General features: G+C 40.0%; 1 protein-coding gene across 1 annotated transcript; it reads right to left on the bottom strand.

The window, feature by feature from the left end:
* Positions 1-19067: 19067 nt before the first annotated feature.
* LOC130040202 (olfactory receptor 14J1-like) lies at positions 19068-20000 on the bottom strand. The gene has a single exon (XM_056132212.1). It carries the CDS (start codon positions 19998-20000, stop codon positions 19068-19070), a length of 933 nt encoding a protein of 310 aa, XP_055988187.1.
* Positions 20001-20631: the final 631 nt, after the last annotated feature.

Below are 20631 nucleotides of genomic sequence, written 5' to 3'. Positions count from 1 at the left end.
AATTTATATACATGAAAGTGTTACTCAGTTATCCTAAAATTTTAAGCTTGATCAGTAATTCATATGAAGATGAATGAGAAAATATTCTAAAAAGAAACTCATTGTTTTTAGATAGAGCCAATTTGGAATGGTGACATCGATTCATTCCAAAATCACAACACAACTATGCATCTTCTATTAGTGCATGCCTCTGTATTGCTGAACTTACAGAAAACACTTACATTAAGTAAACTTTTTAATTCATGTTTTCTAATACTGATGACTACAGAAAGTAAATAGGGTCTTAGAGAAAATTAAAACTGATGAATGAAGATATATATTTGCACTATTTGAGCTCTAGAGAAAGCAAAATGCATTTAAATCTCCAAAGTTTAGTTGATTAAATTTTATTAATTGGATGCATTGACAAAATTTATTAAATTTTATAGATCACAATTAAAGTTTTTACATTTAAATCTTAAAAATATGTGGACCGGGACTAGCACAACACAGTGATGGTTTGGATGCATGCTATTACCCCCTTAGCCGCCATCCATTGGTCATTCTCTTTTTGGGTGAAATTTCAAAATGCTTCCAGCTATCTACTTTCATCCTGAATCCCAAATACTTAGTGTTTACATAAATCAATATTTTGTGAAGTGCTCAACACCATCCTCTGTAGGTCAGGGGCTGAAAAGGGGTATGACATCTAGAGAGCCCTGAAAGCTTGGTTGCCACTGGAGCAAGTTCTGTGTAAGCACTTTTAAATTTCCAAGAGGGATTTTGCTCTCTGAAAAGGGGAGCTGAGATTTTGGTGGTTTGTTTTGTTTCCTTTTGTTTTGCTTTGCTTTGCTTTTTCTGAGAAAAAAATAGCAAACGCAACAGGTTTAGATAGATGATAATGCTAATGATTTAGATAGATGCTAATGATTTTTACATATAACCAATATTTCATGATAGACTTACAAATTTGATAGTCATTTTTTATATTTTATATACCCTTTACTCTTTATTTTTTTAAATGTTGACCATTCACATGTCTAAAGTGGGATATTTCTTCAATTTCCATTCTGTCAGAATTCTTCCCGTCTCCTCCCTAGGTAGAAGTCAAAAACCTGAAGTAACCGGATATTAAAAGAAGCCTGACCTCTCACCATCCTCTGACAAAGTGTACCTAGAGTTACTTTGGGACAAGGAGATATGGTTATTTGTGGAGAAGAAAATATGGTCACCCCATGCATTATCAGCGTTTATGTTTCCTTAATTTGACCTATATACCTGCAATATCTTGGGTTGGAGCGATAGCACAGCGGTAGGACGTTCGCCTTACAAGCGGCCAACATGGCCGACCCGAGTTCGATTCCTCCGCCCCTCTCGGAGAGCCCGGCAAGCTACCGAGAGTATTGGATATGCCAGACACAGTAACAACAAAGTCTCCAATGGAGACGTTACTGGGCCCGATCGAGCAAATCGACGATCAACGGGAGGGCCTTACCTTTACCTTACCTTACCTGCAATATCTAATATGGAAATATTTCACAAAGTTTGGCAATTAATTTTACAAGCATCCATGAGCACAAAGAATAGAACAATAACAAATTCTGTCATTAAATACACACATTCACACTAAACTATTTTGTGTTGATGTATAAAAAGAGAGAAATTCTAGGGATATAAGAATTCAATTCCACTGAGCATTCCAAAATAGTTTGTTTACAATGTTCTCTTCCATATACCTAGTTGTCATAGATGTTTCTTAAAGTTCATGCATTTTCTTTCATTTTCAAGTCAATGACAATGATATTTTATCTTATCCAGTCAAAAGTTCTACCTTCGAGGCATTCCACTGCTCAACCCACTCTGTCTTTCTGGAACCTCAGACTCACCAGAGGACGGTCAGGAGCCTCTTTCCTCAACATAAGGACAAGTATCAGTGTGTGTAATTAGCACTTAGTGAAGCTTTGATCTCTGTAACGAACCAACCTCTGAAAAATATCTTCTACATAGAGAAAACAATGAATTTATTTCAGTCCTCCTTGGACCCTAGAGGTTACACCGTGGAGTTGTCAGGAGCAGAGCTCCTGGCCTCTGGACATTTGGAACTCTTAATAAATTCTCTTGGGCCAAAACTTGAAATTGTATGGAATCTTCCTACAAAATATTCTGCTGGATTTGATTTAATGACCATAATAGTTTATGTGAGTTTTCATAATGATTTGCACCATCTATACCTTCTAAAGTAGATAACGGAGAAATAGAGAGGGGGCCAGCTAGTGTAGATAAGTGAGGAGTAGGAAGGTTCACCAACTCGATGGTTCACCGCCTCATCCTGGCAAGAGGGAAGCAAAGGTTTCAAGCAGACCAACAGGTGCTGCCCAGAGATGACGGCAGGTGCATGGCTATACTCCTTTAATCGACTGTGTCAATCTGGCCAGTGCTTTCTATACGCGAGCAGCACGTCCATACACAAGGTGTGTGGCGTGTTTGTCAGTGTACAGATCGTTACAACATGCCACCTGCACAGCAGAGCCTGCCAAGATACCAGTGATGTATTCGACATGCCAAAAACAGTAACAAAAATAGGCCTTATTCCACCTGCTCTGGAAGAGCCCCCAATATGGCAACGTCGAGAAGGACGAACAAGGAGAGGCTGCTAAAAATCTCAGGGTTAAACTAGGTTGCCAAAGTAAAAAAGGACTAAAATGACTACCTGCACTTTTATTTTTTTTTCCCTTTATTGTATTTTTTTTTAAAGTTGTAGATTTACAATTTTTTGTGCTTTGGTTTCAATTATACAATGATCAGATACCCATCCCTCCACCAGTGCCCATTTTCCACCACCATGGATAATATCCCTCCCACCCCCATCCCCCCATCCCTCCTGTCTCTGTGGCAGGGCAATCCCCTGTGTTCTCTCTCTCCTTTTGGGTGTTGTGGTCTGCAAAAGAGGCATTGAGTGGCAAACATGTTCAGTCCATAGTCTACTTTCGACATGCATCTCCCCTCTTGGGAGGATCCTCCAAACACCCTTTATTTGGTGCTCCCTTCTCTATCTGAACTGCCCTTTCCTCTAGGATACCCGGCTGGCCTCTAAGTTATGGAGTAATCCTCCTGGTGCTGATCTCAGCTATTCTTGGGTATTAATCTCTTACTTTGTTACTTTATATCCCCCAGATGAATGCAATCTTTCTATGTCTATCCCTCTCTTTCTGACTCATTTTGCTTAGCATGATACTTTCCATATTGTACCACTTGTATGTAAATTTCATGACTTCATCTTTTCTAAGAGCTACATAGTACTCCATTGTGTAGATGTACCAAAGTTTCTTTAACCAGTCATCTGTTCTTGGGCATTCAGGTTTCTTCCAGTTTCTGGCTATTGTAAAGAGTGCTGCAATGAACAAACAAGTGCAGATGTCACTTCGACTATACATTTTTGCCTCTCTGGGATATATTCCCAGGAGTGGTATTGCTGGGTCAAATGGGAGCTCAATTTCTAATTTTTTGAGAATCGTCCATACTGTTTTCCAGAAGGGCTGAACCAGTGGACATTCCCACCAACAGTGTAGGAGTGTCCCTTTCTCGCCACATCCACGCCAGCATCGGTTGCTTTTGTTCTTTTGAATGTGGGACAGTCTCTGAGGTGTGAGATGGTAACTCATTGTGGTTTTGATCTGCATCTCCCTGATGATTAATGATGTAGAGCATTTTCTCAAGTGCTTTTTTGCCATTCGGATTTCTTCTTTGAGAAAGTTTCTGTTCATTTCATTGCCCCATTTTTGGATGGGGTTGGATGTTTTCTTCTTGTGGAGTTTAACCAGTATTTTGTATATCCTGGATATCAACCCCTTGTCAGATGTGTATTCGGCGAATATCCTTTCCCATTCTGTAGACTATCTTTGTATTTTGGTCACTGTTTCTTTGGAGGTGCAGAAGCTTCTTAGTTTAAGATAGTCCCATTTATCTATCTCTGTTTTCACTTGCTCGGCCAGTGGCGTGGCATCTTTGAAGATACCATTAGCTTCAATGTCATGGAGGGTTTTGCCAACTTTATCTTCAATGTACCTTATGGTTTCTGGTCTGATGTTGAGGTCTTTAATCCATTTTGATCTTACTTTTGTACATGGTGTTAGGCAGAGTTCTGAGCCTATTTTTTTTGCATGTAGCCGTCCAGTGATGCCAACACAATTTATTAAAGAGGCTTTCCTTACTCCACTTCACATTACTTGCACCTTTATCAAAGATTAGATGAGCATATGATTGAGGAGAGATGTCAGTGTATTCAACCCTGTTCCATTGGTCTGCAGTTCTGCCTTTGTTCCAGTACCATGCTGTTTTAATTATTACTGCTTTGTAGTACAGTTTGAAGTTCGGGAGGTTGATTCCTCCCATTTTCTTTTTCCCAAGAATTGCTTTAGCTATTCGTGGGGGCTTATTGTTCCATATAAATTTCAGGAGTGTTTGCTCCATTTCTTTGAAGAATGTCATGGGTATCCTTATAGGGATTGCATTGAATTTATACAATGCTTTTGGTAGTATTGCCATTTTGACAATGTTAAGTCTCCCGACCCATGAGCAGGGGATATCTTTCCATTTCCTCATGTCCTCTTTTATTTCCTGAAGTAGCGTTTTGTAGTTTTCTTTGTACAGGTCCTTTACTTCCTTACTTAAGCTGATTCCTAGGTACTTGATGTTCTGGGGCACAATTGTGAACGGGATTGTTTTTTTCATGTTGCTTTCTTCTCTCTCACTGTTTGCGTATAGGAAAGCCATGGACTTTTGGGTATTGATTTTATAACCTGCAACTTTACTATACGAGTCTATTGTTTCTAGGAGTTTTTTGGTGGAAGTTATTGGGTTCTCTAAGTAGAGTATCATATCATCTGCGAATAGTGAGAGCTTGATTTCTTCCTTTCCTACCTGAATGCCCTTAATATCTTTTTCCTGCCTAATCGCTATTGCAAGTACTTCCAGTACTATATTGAACAGCAGTGGAGAGAGTGGGCATCCCTGTCTCGTCCCTGATCTTAGAGGGAAGGCTCTCAGTTTTTCCCCATTGAGGATGATGCTTGCTGTAGGCTTGTGGTAGATGGCTTTAATTATGTTGAGGAAGGTCCCCTCTATACCCATTTTGGCTAGGGTTTTCATCATAAAGGGGTGCTGGATCTTATCAAATGCTTTCTCTGCATCTATTGATATGATCATATGCTTTTTATCTTTTCTTTTGTTGATATGGTGGATTATGTTGATTGATTTCCGAATGTTAAACCATCCTTGCATCCCTGGGATGAATCCTACTTGGTCATGGTGTATGATCTTTTTGATGAGTAGTTGGATTCTATTTGCTAGTAGTTTGTTGAGGATTTTTGCATCTGTGTTCATCAGGGATATCGGCCTGTAATTCTCTTTCTTTGTGGTATCTCTGTCTGCTTTTGGTATCAGTGTGATATTTGCTTCGTAGAAACTGTTCGGAAGTGTTTTTGATATTTCAATTTCGTGGAAAAGCTTAAAGAGCATCGGGAGTAAGTCCTCTTTAAAGATTTGGAAGAATTCACTAGTGAATCCATCCGGGCCAGGACTTTTGTGCTTGGGGAGACTTTTTATTACCAGTTCAATTTCCTTGATGGTGATAGGTCTGTTCAGGTATTCCAGGTCTTCTTGGTTCAGCCTTGGGAGTCTGTAGGAGTCTAGGAATTTATCCATTTCCTCGAGGTTTTGATGTTCCGTGGCATAAAGCTTTTCAAAGTACTCCTTGAGGATCCTCTGAATTTCTGTGGTTTCTGTTGTAATGACCCCCTTTTCATTTCTGATTCGGTTTATTAGGGTTTTCTCTCTCCCTTTCTTTGTGAGTTTTGCTAGAGGCTTATCGATCTTGTTAATTTTCTCGAAGAACCAGCTTTTGGTTTCATTGATCTTTCGGATTGTTTTTTGGGTTTCCATCTCGTTAATCTCTGCTCTGAGTTTTATTATTTCCTTTCTCCTGTTCGGGTTGTGCTCCTTTTTTTGGTCCTTCTCCAAGCTCTTAAGCTGTGAGGTTAGGTTACTTATGTGTGCTCGCTCCTCCTTCCTGAGGAATGCTTGTAGAGCTATAAACTTTCCTCTTAACACAGCCTTTGCTGTGTCCCATAAGTTTTGGTAACTCGTGTTCTCATTTTCATTCGTTTCTAGGAATCTTTTGATTTCCTCTTTGATTTCCTGTCTAATCCACTCGTTGTTCAATAGTGCACTGTTTAATTTCCAGGTGTTTGATTTAGTTTTCTGTTTTTGTGTGTGATTTACTTCTAATTTCAGCGCATTATGATCTGAGAAGATTGTTGATACAATCTCTACCTTCTTAATTTTATGGAGGCATGTTTTGTGGCTCAGCATGTGGTCTATCTTGGAGAATGTTCCATGGACGCTTGAGAAGAATGTGTATTCAGCTTTTTGTGGATGAAGTGTCCTGTATATATCTACTAAGTCCCTTTCTTCCATTGTTTCCCTCAAATGAAGTATGTCCTTGCTAAGCTTGAGTCTGGTTGATCTATCAAGAGGTGACAAAGCAGTGTTGAAGTCTCCCACTAGTATTGTGTTGCTATTGATGTCTTTTTCCAAATCTATGAGTAGTTGTTTTAAGTACTTTGCTGGTCTCTCATTAGGTGCATATACATTTATTATTGTAAGTTCTTCCTGTTGTACAGATCCTCTGATCAATAAGAAATGGCCTTCACTGTCTCTTATGACCTTCCTCACTCTGAAATCGATGTGGTCTGATATAAGGATGGCTACCCCAGCTTTTTTATGGGAGCTGTTTGCCTGTAGGATTGTTTTCCAGCCTTTGACTCTGAGTCTGTGTTTGCTTTGACTATTGAGATGCGTTTCTTGCAGGCAACAGAATGTTGGGTTAAATTTTCTAATCCATCCTGCCACTCTATGTCTTTTAATTGGTGCGTTTAGCCCATTGACATTGAGAGAGATTATTGTTATGGGATTTTGTCCCATTGTTCTGTTAAAATTTGGTGTATTTGAGGGGCCTTTCATGCCTTAAAGTAGCCCATTTAGTTGTTCTTGTAACCATGGTTTTGAGTCTATGAAGTTCCTGAGCTGTTGTTTGTCTGTGAAACTGTGTGTTGTTCCTTCTATTATGAATGAGAGTCTTGCTGGGAAAAGTATTTTGGGGGAGGCATTTATTTCATTGAGTTTTTTTACTATGTCCCACCACTGTTTTGGGGCCATGAGGGTTTCATCAGAAAAATCAGCTGTGAATTTTAAGGATGCTCCTTTGTAAGAGATTTCTTTCTTCGATCTTGCTGCTTTCAGAATTTTGTCTCTGTCTAAGGTTTTGGTCATTTTGATCAGAATGTGTCTTGGGGTATTTTTATTCGGATTTCTTCTAGCTGGTACCCTTCGGGCCTCCTGAATGTGGTCACAAGTTTTCTTCAGCTCTGGATGTTGTAGCAATGATTTCTTTGGCAGTTTCTTCTTCATCGAGGTTTTCTTCCTGTACCTCTGGGACTCCAATAATTCTTATGTTACCCCTCTTGGCTTCATCACGATCTTCTCTTGCCATCTGTTCCCGAATTGTGAGTCTCTTTTCCATTTTCTGCTCTTTTCTGGAGAGTCTCTGAACTTCATCTTCGAGCTCACTGATTCTGTTCTCAGCAGCTGTTACTCTGCTGCTGAGGCCTTCCACTGAGCTTTTCAATTAGCCTACGAGATTTTTCAGGTCTGACATTTCTGATTGCATTTTCCTCATTTCTGCCTTCAGATCCTCTTGTCTTCTATTGGCATTGCTTTCCATTGTTTCTTTTAATTCCCTAAGCATCCTAAGTAGCTCCCTTCTGAATTCCTTGTCAGAGAGGTTGTCTAACACTACAGTACTGTTGGTGTCATCTGGGCTAGACTCTTCAATATGAAAGTTTGGTGGGCTTTTGCGTTGCTTTACCATTGTGAGAGGTGTGGTTTAGTCCTTCACGTTCACTGTTACTATTCTGCTTTGATATGCAGTGTGAGTTAAGATAGGCTTATGAGTTATTGGCTACTGTGTTTCTAGTGGCTGCGCTAAAATAGAGAAGTTTCCATCTAAGAAGTTAGCTTATGGTTCCTATGGCATATGTAGTGGGAAAATATTTCATGGCCGCGTCAGCGGCCGCAGCTCCGGAAAGAGTCCCTGGCACTAGGCGAGGAGTTGGGAAAGTCTCCTGTTTGGAATTGGAGCCGTTCAACTTTGTTGCCCAGAGCTGGGCCTCTGTGCCCGTCCCACGCAGATCAGGGGTTGAAAACCGGCTGTCTAGGGGCTGTTTCTAGCTGCGCGTGCCCAGAGAGGGACCCGAGCCCTTGGGGGCGGGCTGTCCTACCTGCACTTTTAAGCACATATGCTAACACAGGAAGCATCCATTGAGGACATGATGGTTCAAGCTCAGAAGACCAAGTACGGTGACATTGGACTGACTGAGACAAAAAGGCATCAATCACATCATGTTGTTTTCAACACTGGAGAAGAACTATTCATCGGGAACATGCGACAATAGAGGTGTCGGTAGTGTGAGTGTCCTTGTCAACACAAACTTGGCCATGAACACTGATTCATTTGAATGCCTAAAAACATGAATCAGATGCTTATGTTTGAATAGATGTGGCTCATTGCCGGCATTTTCTATCTTCATTATCTACTCACCAACATAGAACTACAATGAAGAAGAAATTGAGAAGTTCTACATGGAGCTGGAGAAGTTCTATAAAGAAGACCACACCTTCTACAAGATCATTGTTGGCGATTTTAATACCAAGATAGTTTAGAGAAGGTCACCCAAAAAACTCCACATTAGAACTTACGGCCTAGAATGGAATAAACAGATGAGAGACTGAGTTCATCATGTCAACCAAGCCCTTCCATGGTAACTCTCAGTTCCAGAAGGCCAAATCTAAACTTTGGACATGAGAGTCTCCTGGTGGACAGTTCCACAACAAAATTGATCGCATCATATTTAATAGACAGTTTTGCCTGACCGAAGTTGCATTTGTTCCAAAATTCCAAATGAGGTCAGACAAACATCTCCTTTGTGCAAAATTCTACTTCACAGAGCAGGGAGAAAGGGCTGTAAAGTTTAAGAAGAAAACCTCCAGAATGATCACCAGCTGGGAACTCTTTGGCACTATTGTGGCAATAAGGGAAAATGTCATCCTTGACAACATCGACAAAGAGTAAGATTGACTGGTTCAGCATCTCCATGGTTGTGCAAGAAATGCTGAGATGGAGAAAGCCACAAAAAGAAGCCTGTGTTCGGAAACTCTCAAGCTCAGTAACTAATGTGGTTTGGCATGAGCCTCAGGCAATCACAAGCTAATGTCCTCGCTCACAAAGCTGTGCAGAGAAGCGATAAATGATGACCTCAAAGAGAGAAGAGAAGGAGTGTTGGCTGATGGAGCAGAAGCCAGGAAAAGCATTCGCAATGCCCGCCTGTCCTTCACCAACTACAAGACCAAAATGACTGTCTTCTGATATTCTGATGGATCTATCACATCTTGCAGAAAGGCAATGAAAAATGTTATCCATAACTTCTATTCAGATCTCTGCAATAGCTATGTCCACCTGCTCACATACAAAATTCCTCAGGGCAGATATGTTGTTCCCAGCATTCTCCCTTCCGAAATCCAACACTATGTTTTGTCAGTAAATAAGTGTACAGCACCTGGTCCAGACAAGGTCAGACCTGAACACCTGAAGAAAATGCCACCAGTACTCGTCAATACACTGGCTCAGCTCTTCACATGCTACCTGTCTGAATGCATGGTTCCATCCCAATGAAAATCCAACAGAACCGTTCTGTTGTACAAGAAGGGAGTCATCCACAAATCGGCAACTATTGCCCATTCTGGCTGTTGTCCATCATCTACAGGTTATTCACTTCAATCATTCTGAATAGGATTGGCAGAACACTAGATGAAGGACAACCATGCGAGCAAGCAGGGTTCCGAAAATGATTCAGCATGATTGACCATATTCACATGGTAACCAAGCTCATTGAGGTTTTGCGAAAGTTCAAGATGCCAGTCTGTTTGATGTTCATTGATTTAAAGAAGGCCTTTGATTCTGTTGAGACTGAAGCGGTCATCAAAGCCCTAGCCAAACAGGGCATTCAAGCTCAGTACATCAGGATTCTCTGTGAGTTGTTTTATGGATTCACCATCAGGATCTCACTCTTCTACCAGGAAGTGATCATCAACATAAAGAGACGACTTTGACAGGTGATACCATTTTACTGAAACTCTTCAGTGCCACCCTCGAGAACGTCATGCAATGACAAGAATAGGAAGGAATGGGATTGAAGATAGACGCTTGTCAACTACATCACCTCCTCTTTGCTGATGACATCGTTCTAATAACACCAAATATCAGCCAAGCAGCACAAATGCCGTTCAAATTTGACTGCGAGTGTGGAATGATCAGACTGCAGTTGAATCTCATGAAGACAATATTCATGAGAAACAGACTAGTTCCTGACATTCCATTCACTCTCAATGTAATGGCCATCTCTGAATGCAGCAGTTATGTGTACCTAGGTGGAGAAGTCAACATGATGGACAACCTGGCACCTGAATTGCACAGGAGGAAGAGAACAGTGTGGAAGACCTTCAAGAGTAGCAAAGAAGTGCTTAAGAAGATAAAGAACCTCCTGCTCCAGGCACATCTTTTCAACTCCACCTTTCTTCCTGCACTAGCATACTCCTCAGAGATCTGGGCCCTATGAAAACAGGATGAGAAGGCTATTCAGGTATTCCAAAGAGGACTTGAAAGAGCTATGCTTGGAATACCACATTTCACTCAAGTCAGAGAAGGAATCCAGAGTTCCAACCACCTTCAACAATCAAGAATCAGGGATGCTTCCTCATTTGCCAAGGTGTTAAAAATCGCATGGGCCAGACCAATAATGCGATTTAGACATGACCACTGGACTAGAGCTGTTACCATCTGGATTCCACCTAATGTCAAAAGAATGCCTGGCCGCCCACCTATGAGGTGGTCAGATTTCTTCATCAAAACCCTGAATGAATAATTTGAGGCTTTTTGTTTACCTGGAGTGAACAGACATCATTAGGCTACACTAGCATGCAAGAGGGATGAATGGAGATGTTACTGGTGCCCGCTCAGGTAAATCCATGAGAAACGATGATAAGTGATACAAGTATTTTGCACCATAGTAAAAATTATGTCAGAAGCCTAATTACAAAACATTACTTCAAGAAATAAGAGAGGAAATTAGGAAATGGAGATACATCCCCTGCTTGTAGATAGGGAAGATTATCATGATCAAAATGGCAATACTCCCCAAAGCACTATGCAGAATTAATGCAGTCCCTATAAGGATACCCATGACATTCTTCAAAGAAATAGACAAAACACTTCTGAAATTCATATGGAACAATAAGCCCCCATGAATAACTAAAGCAATCCTTAGGGGAAAGAAGATGGGTGGCACCACCTTCCCCACCTTCAAACTGTACTAAAAAGCAGTAATAATTAAAACAACATAGTATTACACTAGAATTAGGCCCGGTAGATCAATGGGACAGAGTTGAATATTCTGCCACAGACTCTCAAATATATGGTCACTTAATCTTTGATAAAGGATCAAGAAATGTGAATTCAAACAAGGAAATCCTCAACAATAGTTGTTACCAAAAAATGAACTCTACCGTCTGTCTAATGCCAGGCACAAAAGTCAGATCAAAATGGATTAAAAACGTCAATATCAGACCTGAATCCATAAAGTTCATGGAGAAAAATATAGACGGAGCCCTCCATAATATTAAAGTTAAAAGCATCTCTAAGAATGAAACACCACTGAACAAGCAAGTGGAAATGACATAAAAAATGGGACTACATTTAATCATGAAGCAGTCCATTATCACAAATCACTTATGCATGGGGCTGTCTGTAAGATTTTCCTGGGACTGGGTGGTGGCCTGTGGATGTAATAATAACATTCCCACAAAGATAACCTTGCCCCAGCACAGAAGATAGGACTTAGCCCACCTGGGGACAGGAAGTCACCAGGCTGCATTCCGTGCATTGTCAGTTCCAAATACTGATGCAAAAATAGAGTAATTTTAAAATACAATTTAGAAATAGAGATACAGAAATGAATATACCAAAAATTGTTGTACACTTCATTACACTAAAAATAGGTATCATTGATAAGACAATTATGTTTTCGTTGTTTGAGTTTCATTGTTTTGCTGTGCTTAAAAGACAAGGACTGAATACAGGACCTCATATTGAAGATTTGGCATGTGCTTCACAGCTGGGAAAAAGCAATGGCTCTGCTTAATGAAAAAAAAAAATATCAAAAGTTTAAACCTATGCAAGATAAAATCCTGGTGGCCATTGGGAGACATTATGTATCTAAGACACAATTCTCCTCGACTGGATTCATTGCCTTTCAAACCAAAATCTCAGTCTGTATGTTTCAGTGAGAATCTGAATCTAAAATGTACATTGATATATAAAGTTCCAGAGTATCCCCCAGTGTGGAGGAACAGAGGGAGAAATGATATAATATTTTAATATAGTATTGAGTTTGATATTATAAGCATGAACAATTCATCAGATTAAAAACTCCCACATCTATATTTTCCTGATTCCAGACAAGTTGTTGCTAAAATTTGCAGAAAAAAAAAACCCAAATGATTCCATCAATCCTAGTACAACGACTTTTCAGTGAATAAAATGAACCAAGATTCTACAGCATACCACTAGCACACGCTATCTTCCAGGGACTTCAAGGATGTGGAAAGCACTAGAAAATGTGAAAATCTAACCTTAATTATATGCCTTAACAGAATATTCTACTTGTGGTTGTATCTTATATACAAAAATCTGAAAGATAACAAAGTTTTGCCCTTCCTGCATAGCCTCTAGTAGTATAGGTATATTGGGTTGCTCCCATCACAGTGCTCCCATTGCTCTGTGTTTACTTGTAACTTCTTTCTTTGTGCTCTGTTGACTTGTAAATATTGTTTTTCTCTTCTTCCTCATGATGTATATGAAAATACATATACATTTCATATACATGTGTCCAGTATATGAAAATATATGCAATTATGATAACTGCAAAGCTTTGTCTCCAGGTATCAACCTAGTCCTGACCTTCAGAGAGCTTTGTACTCAAGTGTGAAATCCTTTCTGTTTCATGGTAATCTATAAGTGTTTTAATCTTTATATCTGTGTTTTCCTAGAAATCAGAATTCTGTGATGTCTCTGGGTTAATTTCTAATGTAAAGTAAACTTTTGCCCATTAAATATATGTTGTAAGAACTTGAGTTGTGAGCATCTCTAAAGCCTTTTAAATACCTATAGACTGATATAATGCTTTTGAAATGGTACTGCAGAGTATTTTTGTCAATGTTAAATGAGATGATTGGTAACTAGTGTCCAAACTTGGGAGATCATGTTGTGCTAAGTTCAGTAAAATAAAAGTTTAAACTTGTGGGATGACTCTTGGGAATATAGACGTGTGTCTTAAGTCAGAAAGATAATGGATGGAGATATCAGAGGGAAAAAGGAAAGAGATACTGTTAAAGTGAAGATGATTTTGACAGAATGTATGTAAAAGGAATTTGTAGAAGGTTTGGGGTTTGCTAAAGAAAAGGAACTGATCAAATTGTGTATAAGAAACTCTTTAAATCACATGCAAAATTGTTATATCACCTTTGTGGTAAGATCTATGGAAAAGATGATTGATGGATTATCTGGACTCCTGGTACAGTGCTCTTATTAATGGGAAGTTAAAGTTTTTCCACATGGGATTAAAAACATGTTAAATGGTATGCTTTATCTCTACAGATTTTAGCTTCTCTGACTAGGACCCACAGCAAACAGGTGTATTACATCTCTGTGAGTAAAGTGAAATACTTGCTTTTCTCTTCTTTTGTACCTTTAGTATGTTTTTGATGTTTCATGGCACTGTGTTGGTTTGCATAAATCCAGATAAGTCTTTACTCTCTGTAATAGGGTCTACCCCTCATGCAGACAGGAAAAAGCAACTATGGGAACCCAAAGCCCTCTTCAAGGGAACAGTCAGGGGATCTGTCTAAATGACAGGAGCAGGGATTTAAAAGGTACTGTTTCAAGTACCCTACAAACCTCAGGGTGACCCTAGACGCAGGCTGGCTTGAGAAAAGACGGGAAATCATCACTGCTATGGAGAATGAGGAATCTGGGACTCTGCAATGACTAACTCCTGGGTCTACTCTCAGTGTCAAGAAAAAACCTGGAAACCAGGATTTCTGCCAGCCCTGAAGAAGGGATGGGACGGATTCCTTTCTGCCAGGATATCTCTGTGGAAAATGAGGCCCAAAGCCACATCCAGTTCAACCTGAAGGCTCGAGGCCATCCAGTTCGTCACAGGACATCTTCTGGCCAGACCTGCGTAACCCTGACGTGCCAGATAAGATTAATGCCACTATTATTGGTGTGTCTCCTGTCTTTAGTCGATCCCCAGGACTTCTCAGTAAATAATGAGATATCCCAAGTGGAGAGTTCTCTAATCTTACTGTGTTTATGCAAAAGAACAAGCCAGGTTTGTTAAGCTATCTTGCATAGTTTTAAAATGAAGGTGGAGAGAAAACAATGTTTCTGTAACTTGCTTTTTGTAAGAATCAGATTCTAATTCTACAGAGGTGATTGAATAAATATATTTAATCTTGATCTAAAAGGTACCCCCTCTTTTGGGAAATTTAGATAAAACTTGGTTTACTGACTGTAGGTAAAAAGCCTAATCTATAAAGGAACTCGATGTTGTACATGCTCTCACTAGTCCGATCAGAGCTTTACTAGGGTGAAGCTCATCCCAAAGTGCAGATATGCTTTCCCCCAGTCTGTGAATTGGCCAAAGTGTCAAGAAAGGGCACCTAAACTGGTTAAGTTAGAATAGATTAATATCTACTTCTAAAATACTGTGAATTTTCTTTCTATACTTTCTGTATTGCATCTCATTTTCTGTGAACAGTTATTTGGAGAGAACAAGGATGTTAACAGCTCTTAATTTTTGTTGCATCATGGGATTAACACCAGAGAATGTTTCCTCTAAGCCAGAATGCTCTGCAGAAGAGGAACAATGGACATTGGAGGTTTCCAAAAGGAAGTTGATGGATGATTTACCAATAAGGAAAGTTGCTAGCTCCTGGACCAATGCAGTGGAATATTATTAAAGGGTTATGCTTTAACACTAGTGAAAACCATCTTCCATGGTAAGGGACTGAACAGCAAGTAAGGTAGAAGTAATTTAGAACTGTGGTTTCTGTGCCATTAATGAACCTGGTGGAATCTTGAGCCTCCTCCTAACACCTGTTCAGCATCAAGGAACTTAGAGGTGGATCGGCAGCTTGACCTTATGCAAATGATCAAATGCTCATATGTTCAAGGTATAAATATCTGTTAGTTCTTATTGATAGCTTCAGTGTATGGGCAGAAGCTTTTCCAATCTGTACTGAGAAAGCCAGAGAATGGCTTGGTGTTTCTGTGTCCAGTAGAAAAATCTGGACACAGGAAGTCATTTTTCAATCAATCAAACCTGTGGGTAGAGTTATTCCTTACCATTATTTTAATGATAGATATGGGCATGGCATTATGATGCTTTGGTTTCTGTTGCTTTAACTCTTGTTTTTTAAGACAGCAAACAACATTGTCCTCACTGGGTCAGAAAGGAATTTCTAATCCTTCAGGATCTAACCATTTCAAAATAATATCCCTCAGTCTAATCCATCTGATCTTTTCTTTCAGATACCTTCAGGAACCCAACCAATTCATTGCCTGGGGCCCATTATAAACTAAGGTAGTCTGAGATTTCCCCCTTTCACAGGCAGGGTCTGTGCCCCTTGTCAGTATGAAGGAGCTTCAGAAGATAGAACACCGACCAATTTCCCCTTAAAGATTTAAGGTGGTGAAATCTCTAGGGGGGATATGATGTAGGCAGGTAGACAGGGAAGGCCCCCCTCCCAAGCAATGTCAAAAGCCAACCCTGCAGAAAATAGGAAAACAGGAACTAAGGCTTAATAAGACCCTCACCTGGCTCCAGCAACAGACCCAAAGAAGCTCCAGCAGGAACAAAAGGCCAGGAAAGGAATTTCAAAAAAGACCATCACCCTACAATCCTACCTGGTAACCTGCTTAGCAATGGACTTTTACCTGGGAAAAAGCCCCAAGTGGGGGCAGGTTGGAGAAACCCTATAAAGGCCACCTTGAACAAAGGAAGGGCGCGCATATGCTGCCTGAGCCCATGTGTGCTTATGCCCACGTGGCTGAGCACACATGGTGTCCAAGCACATGTGTCGCCCGCATCTCCCCTCTTGAGATGTGTACTTTCATGCTTTCCTGTCTAACTTTTCTCTCTCTCTCTCTGTATCTCTCTTTTTCTTTCTTCCCCCCCTCCACTCGACACCTTAAAAATCCTCCAAATAAAATGTATTTACTTCACTGCTTGTTTGCTCCTGAAATTCCTTTCTGTGAGGCAAGACATGAACCCAGTAACCATGGGTCCCGGGTGGCAGAGGCAATTGGGGAGAAAGTGACCATTTTTCTCCTCCCTGCTTCACATAAGTCACCCATGGGGCCCAACGACATCACTAAGTCCTTTGAATAGTTTATTCAGAACAATGTCCATTTTGTATGGACACAAGAAGATATACTCTTGTAATGTTACTCTCAGTGATATTTCCCTCCTGGGCATCTGTTCTTTCACCTAAACCTCAGCTGCCTTTACGTCCTAGCGTCCCCAAAATCAGGGTCCCAATGAGGGACTGGATAGAACCAGGGCAAATGGTAAGCTATGTGCTACCCTGGCATCAAGATGGGCCTGGCAAATCACCATAATGCTTGACTAAAAGTTAAGAGCTTGGTCATGGGCAAATTCTGTCATGATCCAAAAGTAATAACTACATTTGGACCCTCCTAGGGATAGGAATGATTAATCTGGCCTGAGTGATGTAGTCTGCCTCTGTGGCAAGATGTTCCCAGGAGAGCTGCCCTACAAGTCTCAATGTTATCTCTTACAGTGTCTATACAAAAATAGCTAGCATTGATATGTTGACAGTTATTGGACTAAGGAAAAGAGAAAAACACCTGAAGGGCTATTTTGCCCATGGGCAGTCAGGAAGGGAAGGGCTTTGGAATATCCTAGGTGGTATTCCCTTTGAACTTGGTAAGACCTCAGGAAGTGCTTTCTTATGTTGATTTGGCTACCTGATTGGGGGCAGAGTCAGCCTGGAGAGATAAGGGAGTTGCAAAGAGAGAAAACATCATGGCATGATGGAGAGACTAGCAAGGGGGACAGACAGAGAAGAATTTAGAAGAGTACAGGGGCAGGGAAGTGGAGAAAAAGAAGGCTCAGATGGGAGATGGAGCATGGAGAGATAATGGAATTGGAGAGAGAAGCAGAGGAGTCAGGAGTGAAGGAAGAGAGGATAGCAATAAACTGCAATGAATACCTATCAACCTGGCTCTTGCATCTTCCTTTGTCTGCCCTTGGCCAACAACTGTCACAATCCAGGCCACACACAGCAACTCAGGAGCACTGAACACGGGCGGTGATACAGAGCGGACCAGAGAGCCCGCAAACACACAACCTTGTGCGTGCATATTTTTTTACATAAATCCATTTTTATTATGATTTCAAACAAGATTATGGGAATGTATTATTATGGGAGAATTGCTTCTAGTTTTTTTTTTATATATTGGTGGTTGATGGTGTCCTTAGAGCATGGATAGAATAGATATTTTGAAAACTATATGGAAGGTAAATGTTACATATTTCCTTTATATAGAGCTGGAGCGATGCCACAGAGGTAGAGCGTTTGCCTTACAAGCAGTCAACATGGGCGACCCGAGTTCGATTCCTCAGCCACTCTCGGAGAGCCTGGCAAGTTACCGAGAGTATCTTGCCGCACGTAGAGCCTGGCAAGCTACCCGTGACGTACTCAATATGCCAAACACAGTAACAACAAGTCTCACGATGGAGACGTTAATGGGCCCGCTCAAGCAAATCGATGAACAATGGGAGGACCGGGACCATGACATCATTTATGATAGTTTCTTTTCCATGCTTTTTATCACTTTCATTCATTCTATTCAAAACATTTTCTTCTAATTTGAAAACAAACTTTCAGTATACTCATTCTCTTTCCTAATTTTATATGCTGATAAATACATGCATGAAGTTTCCCATTTTGTAATTACCTATTTCTTCTTTTTGAGTGATCTCTTCCATTTTCAGCAAATAAATCTTTAAATGAAAATTTTTATTTATATATATATTTTTCTTCTTACATTCATTTTGCCAATTTAAAACTGGTATCTCTGAGAACCTCACTGATCATTACTTAAAATATCCCTTCCTCATGGTAGCAAAGTGATCCACTACATCTGAAATTGGAAAGGGAGATCATGAGACATTACGAGGGTGGCATTATCGAATGTGAATGGAAGCCCCAAAAAGTTGAAAAACATTACTGGAACTAAAAGAACCAATGAATGCTGATTGTCAGGGCGTTTTGACCAGTTTATAAACATCATGTAATATCTGAGAGTAGAAGAGAACTTACTGGAAATAAAACAAATCTCATATGCACATTTTTATATAACCTTGACATACAAATCAAGAGTCACTAACCTAACTGGTTTTAAATTAACAAAATCTCATTTATATTACTCCAAACCTTAATGAAGAAATTTTAATGTGCTCCATTTACAAGTTTAATTTAGGTATTTTTGATAGTTTATTATGCAATAATATATAAACACAATATTACCCTTCAAATGTCCACTGGAATCATTGTGGGGTGTTTTTTTTTCTTTTTGGGTCATACCCAGCGATGCACCAGAATTACTCCTGGCTCATGCACTCAGGAATTACTGTTGGCGATGCTGGAGGACCATATGGCATGCTGGGAATCGAACTCAGGATGGCTGCCTGCAAGGCAAATGCCCTAACCACTGTGCTATTGCTCCAGCCACTATATTCACTTTTTATTTTTAAAATTTCCTGATAGATTATGTCAGGATTCCTCATAGAAATTGAAATTCTCTCCCCACAAAGAATACATAAATGTGATCAACAAAGACAAGCTTTATTTATTTTAAAAATCTTTCTTACAGCTGACTTAACAGCTTTATTTCTCAGGCTGTAGATCATTGGATTGAATGTTGGTGGAACTATTGTATACATAATAGTGAGTAAAATATCTGACACCGTTGGAGAGTCTGAATGAGATTTAAAGTACTCAAATGCAGCTGTAGAAAGAAATAATAAGACAACAGCGAGGTGGGGGAGGCAAGTGGAAAAGGCCTTAGCTCTGCCCTCTGCAGATGGCATCCGCAGTACAGAAGAAAATATGTGCATGTAGGAGAATCCAATAAAGGTAAAACAAAGAAATGTCACCAAACCCAGGAAAACAGAGACACTGAGCTCATAGATATAGTCATTAGAGCAGGACAGTTTCATAATCTGGGGGATATCACAGAAGAACTGGTGAATGACACGGGTACCACAGAAGTGGATGGAGAAAGTAGCTGCTGAATGCATGACTCCAGAGATGACCCCACTGACCCAGACGCCAGCAACTCCATGGACACAGGTTCTGACGTCCATGATGATGTCATAGTGCAGGGGCAGGCAGATGGCCACGTAGCGGTCATAGGACATCAGCGTGAGCATGGCCATCTCTGCACCTGAACAGAGGATGAAGAAAAAGCACTGAAAAACGCATTCCCAGAAGGAAATGTTTCCTCTATGCATGAAAGAGTTGATAACAAATCTTGGTACAGTCACGGAAATGTAGCAGAGATCCAGCAAGGAGAGATGCTTCAGGAAGAAATACATGGGAGACTGGAGACTGTCATCCAGGGAAGTTGTTGTGATGATGAGCATGTTGCCAGTTAAAGCCAACAAGTACAGAATGAGGAACAAAGAAGCATAGAAGATTTCTAGCTCAGGCTTGGTAGAAAATCCTATGAGGAGAAACCCACTTGTCGTGAAATTAGTCATAGTCTTCATTAACTTTATATGATGTTTGTTGGAAATCACAGGTCAACTCTCTAGAGTTGCAAAACAATGGTAAAGTAAACAAACCAATAAATTAATATCTAAATATAAGTCTATCTCTTCATAAATACAAAAATGATATGTTTGAGATAATGCCTATAAGTAATGATGTAAAAGTAACAATTATATTACCATAATCATCAATTGGGCTGGAGTGTTAGCACAGTGGGTAAGGCATTTGCCTTCCATGCGGCTGACATGGCCGACCAGGATTTGATTCCTCTTCCTGTCTCAGAGACCCCGGCAAGCTACTGAGAGTATCTTGCCCACATGGCAAAGCCTGACAAGCTTCTTGTGACATATTCAAAATGCCAAACACAGTTAACAACAAGTCTCACAATTTGTTGTGAGAGAGTACTGGTGCCCGCTCAAGCAAATTGATGAACAACGGGAGGACAGTATTACAGTGCTAATCATCAATTAACCCAAATCCTATCGATTAATAAATTTATATAATTCTTATTTCAAAATGTCTAAAGAAAAGCTTTGAAATCTTTTTTGAAAAATAAAATTACCTGTCCAATTACTACTGATTACATAAACAGTATCATTTATAATCATTTTTATTAAAATA

Source organism: Sorex fumeus, unplaced genomic scaffold, assembly GCF_029834395.1.
Source record: "Sorex fumeus unplaced genomic scaffold, SorFum_2.1 ptg000094l, whole genome shotgun sequence".
Classification (NCBI taxonomy): domain Eukaryota; kingdom Metazoa; phylum Chordata; class Mammalia; order Eulipotyphla; family Soricidae; genus Sorex; species Sorex fumeus.
Note: the sequence above shows the minus strand (reverse complement) of the source record. Positions and strands in the feature narration are given on the sequence as shown.

Excerpts from the sequence above, each read along its gene's own strand:
- LOC130040202 (XM_056132212.1), bottom strand. The coding sequence starts at position 20,000 with ATGACTAATTTCACGACAAGTGGGTTTCTCCTCATAGGATTTTCTACC.